This window comes from Gavialis gangeticus, unplaced genomic scaffold (genome assembly GCF_001723915.1).
Source record: "Gavialis gangeticus isolate Ggan-Ray unplaced genomic scaffold, GavGan_comp1, whole genome shotgun sequence".
NCBI lineage: Eukaryota > Metazoa > Chordata > Crocodylia > Gavialidae > Gavialis > Gavialis gangeticus.
The window spans coordinates 3,698,651-3,706,092 of NW_017729033.1; the positions used below are offsets into that span (position 1 = coordinate 3,698,651).

The 7,442-nt window shown below is 49.6% G+C and overlaps 1 protein-coding gene across 1 annotated transcript in view; it reads right to left on the reverse strand.

Annotated features, from left to right (window-relative positions):
- Nucleotides 1-7,442, reverse strand: part of ATRN (attractin) — a 246,227-nt gene that overhangs the window by 204,160 nt on the left and 34,625 nt on the right. Inside the window, exons 5-6 of the mRNA XM_019525801.1 lie at nt 2,780-2,985; nt 438-606 (exon numbers count right to left, since the gene is read on the reverse strand). Of these exons, the coding sequence (XP_019381346.1) occupies nt 438-606; nt 2,780-2,985 (375 nt within the window). The remainder of the gene's footprint in view (nt 1-437; nt 607-2,779; nt 2,986-7,442) is intronic.

The window sequence follows — 7,442 nt, forward strand, 5'->3', positions numbered from 1 at the left end:
GTTCCCCCGAGCACTGCCAGGAGCGACTAGAAATAACGGACACAAGCTGACAGAGGGTAAATTAAGATTAGACATCAGGAGGCGCCACTTCACAGTCAGGGCGGCTAAGATCTGGAACCAACTTGCAAGAGAAGTGGTGCTGGCTCCTACCCTGGGGGGCTTTAAGACAAGGCTAGACAATCACCTTGCTGGGGTCGTTTGACCCCAGTACTCTTTCCTGCTATGGCAGGGGGTCGGACTTGACGATCTGCTCAGGTCCCTTCCGACCCTACTATGAAACTATGAAAACATGCACTTGCAAGCTCATGTTTTAAGTGCTTGGCTTGGTTGTGGGGACAGTTCTGTAGAATGATCTTTCCTAAAAATAATTCCTGAAATCTACAGATATCTTGTAATCAGCAAAAAGACGACAGAGGTTGAGAGGTGTTTATACTCACGCTGAAACCATCTGAAATTCAGAATGATTGAATACATAGCCTCCCACAATCCACATTATGTTGTCATGGATTACTGTTTTGTGGGATGCTCTAGGAAGCTTTGGATTAGAGTATTCTTCACGGGTCCAAAACGACTGATTAGCTGGTACAGGAACTGCACAGCCAGGACCTGTTTGTGAGAAAAAAAAATCTTAATAAAAGCGTTGTTAGGAATTATTATGCAAGTGACAACTTACGTTACATTGGATCAATTTTGTCAGATCTCATGTGCCAGAAACAGAATAAAGGAAACAGTATTTCTGATACCAAGGATTCAGTAAATACCAATCTTTCCTTGACGTCAGTATTCAACTAGTGATCTACTAAAGTGTTAGGAGACAACAGAAGTTGCTTATGCAATGGGCCATGCCTCAAGCCTTAATGTTTAATGTCATTAAATATGCCAAAAGACATTCTCACAAGTAGATTTGATATCCCCGGTGCCCTTCCATTACTTATGAAAAAAATGTACATGCTAAAGTATCATAGCACAAGACCAGCTCCAAGGTTTTCCATCACTGTGGGTTGGGAAGGTCTGGGTGAGGGAGATTCCTTACCCGCCACTGAAGCTGACGTCGTGAAGGAACACCTTGACAGGCTGGATACCTTTGAGTCAGCCGGACCTGATGGTTTATACCCCAGGGTACTCAAGGAGCTGGCAAGCATCATAGCTCAGCCTCTGGCACAGATCTTTGATAACTCCTGGCACTCTGGTGTAGTGCCCGAAGATTGGAAGAAGGCCAATGTCCTGCCTATCTTCAAGAAAAGGAGGAAAGTAGATCTGGCAGACTACCGGCCCATCAACCTGACCTCTATCCTGGGAAAGGTCTTGGAAAAAGATTATCAAAGAGGCCATCCTCAACAGACTAGCTGACGGCAACATCCTGAGGGATACCCAGCATGGGTTTGTTGTGGGTAGGTCTTGCTTGACCAATGTAACTTCCCTTTACAACCAGGTGACCTACCACCTGGACAAGGGGGAAGAGATTGATGTCATATATCTTGACTTTAAAAAAAGCCTTCGATCTGGTATCCCATGATCACCCCTTGGCAAAACTGCCTAACCGCGGCCTTGACTTCACCACGATCCGCTGCCTAGGGAATTGGCTCCGTGGTCAGACCCAGAGGGTGGTGGTTGATGGGAGCCAATTGTCGTGGTGTGCGGTCACCAGTGTGGTCCCTCAAGACTCTGCCCCAGGGCCTATACTGCTTAACATCTTCATCAGTGATGTGGACATAGGTGTCAGAAACGGGCTGGCCAAGTTTGCCCAACTCTGGGGTAAAGCATCCACACCTGAGAACAGGAGGGTGATCCAGGCAGATCTTGACAGGCTCATGAAATGGGCAGATGAGAACCTGATGGTGTTCAACACCAAAAAATGCAAGGTTTTCCTCCACCTTGGGAGGAAAAAGCTGCAGCACCCTTATAGGCTCGGCAGTGCTACACTGGTTAGCGCTACAGATGAAAGAGACTTGGGGGTCATCGTTGACCACAAGATGAACACAAGCCTTCAATGCAATGCTGTGGCTAGTAAAGCGACCAAAATGCTGGCTTGCATCCATAGATGCTTCTCAAGCAAATCCCGGGACATCATTCTCCCACTGTACTCAGCCTTGGTGAGGCCACAGCTGGAGCACTGAGTCAAGTTTTGGGCCCCGCAATTCAAAAAGGATGTGGAGAAGCTTGAGAGGGTGCAGAGGAGAGCCACACGCATGGTCAGAGGGCAGGAAAACAGACCTTATGATGAGAGGCTGAGAGCCATGGGACTCTTCAGCCTAGAAAAGCGCAGACTCAGGGGCGATCTGGTGGCCACCTATAAGTTTATCAGGGGTGCTCATCAGGATCTGGGGGAACGTCTGTTCACCAAAGCGCCCCAAGGGATGACAAGATCAAATGGTCACAAACTCCGCCACGACCGATTCAGGGTGGACATAAGGAAGAACTTCTTTACTGCCCGAGCTCCCAAGGTTTGGAATAGACTGCCACCAGAGACTGTTCAAGCACACACTTTGAACACCTTCAAGGCACATTTGGATGCTTCTCTTGCTGGGATCCTATGATCCCTGCTGACTTCCTGCCCCTGGAACTCGATCCTCTAGGGTCCCTTCCAGCCCGAATGTCTATGAAATCAAGAAAAGTCTATTTGGGAATACAGAAGAAGGAAAACATCTGTAACAGGCAAATGTCTGCCATGTAATGCAATTTTCAGCTTACTAGCAGGTGCTTCCATCTAACCACAGAACTCAAATGGAGAAAGGCACCCCTGTAACAAAAGCTTCTCCATCTTTATCAAGACACTTACCTTGCCAGTCTGAATAACATGAACACGTTCTGGTCCCATTCAAGTTACAGTGACCTCTCTCAGGATATCCGCATTCATCCAGGCAGTAGGGAATATCACAAGCCTCTCCTTTCCAATGCTCCGAACACTCACATTCAACAGCATTGCTGCCGTTGCTGAGCCTGCACTCTCCTCGGCCAGAACAGTCGTTGGGGCACGCATTGAAACTGCAAACATGGGGGGAAGAATCACAGTCAGCAATTCGACTAACTACCAGATACTGCCTTTTATTGGACAAAAGTAAGGGAGCTGGGAGACAAAATTAATACAGCAGCTTAACTGACTGTTCACCATGTTATGAAACTGTGTTAAGAGCCTAGGATCTAAAGTTATGGGTCCGTTCATGTTTCTCAGTCTAAGTAACATCTGTTAAGCAATTGCCTTTCCTACATCTCTTCTAACTGATCTGCACCTTCATTCCCAACCTACATGATAGGGGGGTGCGCGCGTGCTGGGTGGGGCGTTGATTCTTTTAGGAGTATTACTGCACGGTACTTGAACGTTTTGCTGGTTCCCAATTTACAAATCTGACTTGCTTAACTAGTTACACCCTACAGCAATGTTTTTAAAAACCAAATGTATTTTGGTTATTAAAATCAGGATGGATAACAATCAATGATTTTTTTTTTAATTAAAAATTGGATTTTTTATTTAAATAATTTTTTGATTGAATTGTATGTTTTGATTTTTTTTAAGATGCTTTTTTTTAAACGAATAAACCTATATAAAGACAGTTTTAATTTAAGATATTTTAAAGCTCAGAGAAATCATCACAGAATAGAGATTATAACTTCTAATAATATACTATATGAGACAATATATTCATGTAATGTTTTTAGAAAAGTTTTATAACTAGGTCACAACAGGCCATGGACTATATTAGAGGCCCAATCCGATGGGGTTCCCAGAGGCTCCTCTATAGACTAGTAAAGATTAAAGAAAACCACTCTACCCAGTGGGACTCGGTGCTCAGTCTAGACCAGGGGTGGGCAATTATTTTGGGCAGAGGGCTGCTTAACTGAGTTTTGGCAAGCCATCAAGGGCTGAATGATAGGCAGCCAGGGGCAGATAAATACTAATTTTCTAAATTTTTTTAGGGGCCCCGTGGGCCAGACAGAATGGTTTGGCAGGCCGCATCCGGCCTGCAGGCCGCATTTTGCCCACCCCTGGTCTAGAAGGTCCCTTTAAACATCTCTGTGTTGCTTAGTTTCAGTTCTCAAGCTGTGGATTTGTGTCTCCAGAGATAATGTCCTTGTTACCAGTGGACATAGTGGGGCTCACTGAAACGTGGTGGGACCCAATGCATGACTGAGCGGTAAACATCAAGAGGTATAAGCTGTAGAGGAGGAACAGGACAGGGAGGAAAGGTGGGGGTGTGGTGCTCTATGTCAAGGAGAAATGTACATCCTCAAGCAACAGCACTGGAGGGGCAGATGAAGTGCTCTGGGTCTTAATACAAGGGGGGTGGGGGGAAAGGGACTCAACGGTGGGGGTCTACTACAGACCACCCAACCAGGGAGAAGATCTGGACTGGGAATTCTCATGTCAGCTCACGGAGGCAGTCAAGTCAAGGGACGTGGTCATCATGGGTGACCTAAACTACCCGGACATCTGCCGGAAAGAGCAGTCAGCCAGGTCTGACCGCTCACGTAGGTTCCCAGCCATGTTACAGGACCTCCATCTAACCCAGGAGGTGCACAGCCCCAGAAGGGGAGACGCATTGTTGGACCTGGTCCTGGCCACAGGCAATGACCTGGTGAGGGGTCTGCGGGTGCTCGACCACCTGGGCAACAGCGATCATCGCCTGCTGGGATTCACCATCCAGTGCAAGGTGGCAAAGGCCGGCAGCAAGGCAGCAGCCCTGGATTTAAGAAGGGCAGATTTCCATGAGGTAAGGAGACTAGTCGGAGAGCGACTGAGGTCCCAGACAGTAGGGGAATTTGGTATCCAAGAAGAGTGGTCGCTCCTTAAGGAGACAATCGTCCAAGCCCAAAGGGAGGTAATCCCAACGTGGATCAAAGGGGGCAAGAGGACACAAAAGCCCCCATGGCTCACCAAAAGCATCCAGGAATGTCTGAAAGCTAAGAAGAAGGCATACGCCCAATGGAAGGGAGTCCACCATCAAGGAGGACTATAGCTCCAATGTCCGAGATTGTAGGGGGGCTGTTAGGAAGGCAAAGGCGAAGATGGAACTGGGACTAGCAACCCGGATCAAAGATAACAAGAAGTCCTTTTTTAAATACATAAGGGGTAAAAAGAAGGTACTGGGTAATGTGGGGCCTGCTTCAGGATACACTAGGAAATGTGGTGGTCACACCAGATGACAAAGCTAACCTCCTTAACAATTTCTTTGCCTCCATTTTCTTAAGCAGGGACCAGGGCCCGATGGACCCAGGGGAGGCGCTGCCAGGCCCAGGATCAGGGAGGGCCTAGTCAGGGAACTTCTGGTAGGTCTAGACACGTTCAAATCAGCAGGTCCTGACGATCTCCACCCCACAGTATTGAGGGAATTGGCAGAGGTCATTGCGGGACCCCTGGCACAGCTTTATGAGCACTCGAGGTGCTCCGATGATGTGCCAGAGGACTGGAAAAGGGCCAATGTGGTTCCCATTTTCAAAAATGGGAGGAAGGAGGATCCAGGAAACTATAGGCCCGTTAATCTTACCTCGGTCCTAGGGAAGCTCTTTGAGAAAATTATCCAGGAGCACATCTGCGAGGAACCTGCAGGGGGGATCATGCTTAGGGGCAACCAACATGGGTTCATTTGAGGCAGGTCCTGTCAGACCAACCCGGTGGCCTTCTACGACCAGGTCACCAAATCCTTGCACGCAGGTGTCGTGGTGGCCGTAGTCTTTCTGGACTTTAAGAAGGCCTTCAACTCTGTCCCTCACCCTGTTCTCATTAAAAAAACTAGGGGATTGCGGTGTTGACACCCACACATTCAGATGTGTTGCCAACTGGCTGGAGGGCCACCCCCAGAGAGTGGTGGTGGATGGGTCATTTTCGACATGGAGGGGTGTGGGCAGTGGGGTCCCCCAGGGCTCGGTCCTCGGGCCCGCACTGTTCAACATCTTCATCAGTGACTTGGACAAGGGGGGAAAAAAGCACCCTGTTCAAATTTGCTGACAACACTAAGATGTGGGGGGAAGTGCGCACGCTAGAAGGGAGAAATAGGCTGCAATCGGACCTAGACAGGTTACAGGGGTGGGCGGATGGGAACAGGATGGGTTTCAACAGTGACAAGTGCAAGGTGCTGCACCTGGGGAGGAACAACCGGCACCATACCTACAGGCTGGGGAGCTCCCTTCTCATCAGTAGAGGCAGAAAAGGATCTTGGAGTCATCACTGATACTAAAATGAACATGGGCCGGCAGTGTGGGGATGCAGTCAGGAAGGTCAACCGCACCTTGTCTTGCATCCACAGATGCATCTCGAGCAGGTCCAGGGAGGTGATCCTCCCCCTCTATGCGGCGCTGGTCAGGCCACAGCTGGAGTACTGCGTCCAGTTCTGGGTGCTGCACTTCAGGAGGGATGTGGACAATGTGGAGAGGGTCCAGAGGAGGCCACTCGCATGATCAGGGGGCAGCAGGGCAGGCCCTATGAGGACAGGCGACGGGACCTAAACCTGTTCAGCCTCCACAAGAGAAGGCTGAGAGGGAATCTGGTGGCCGTCTACGAACTGGGCAAGGGGGACCAGCAGGCATTGGGGAAGTCCCTGTTCCTCCCGAGCACTACCGGGAGTAACAAGGAATAATAGTCGCAAGCTGGCAGAGGGGAGAGTCAGACTAGATATCAGGAGGTGCTACTTCACGGTCAGGGTGGCTAGGATCTGGAACCAACTTCCAAGAGACGTGGTGCTGGCTCCTACCCTGGCGGTCTTTAAAAGGAGGCTAGATGGACATCTTGCCAGTCGTTTGACCCCAGCATCCTTTCCTGCCCATGGCAGGGGGTTGGACTTGATGATCCACTCAGGTCCCTTCCGACCCGACCAACTATGAAACAGCAGTACAATATATGGAGATGAGTGATAACAGACCTGATTTCTAGGGCTGCGCGAAACGGCTATGTTTCGTTTCCATTTTGGATTCGGCAGTTTTGGAGGGACAGTGATTTGTTTCGAAGTTTCAGATCACCGTTCCGCTTAGATTCGGCTGAAGCGGTTTCAGAGATTCAACGCTGTTTTGGCACCAATTCAGATTGGCCAGGGAGAGCCAGGCACAGCTGGGTGGCTGCAAGTTCTCCCGTAACTCCTCCAGCTGTGCCTGCCTCTCCCTGGGTAGGGGGAGCTGCAGGAGAAGCCCCATGGCTGCCCTGCCCGGCCCCATCCCCTGCCCAGCCCTTTAAAAGGAGGGCTGCAGGGCTGTGACGGACTCTTCCCCAGGGAGGGGCGCAGGGCCCCAGATCTGCACATGGGATGACAGCAGGTTGCTGTCCCTCCTCCAGAGCACTGCGATTGGAAATGACCTCAGGGACAAATCGCTGTCACTGGCCAGCTACAGATGTCTATATCAAATACATTCTTCACTCCTGTCCACTTTTCTGCTCTTTCCCTTAGGCGGGGCTTGTCTGTATTATGGGATGGCCTTCCTCCAAGAGCCATGCTAATTAAAAGCTCCCAGAGTGT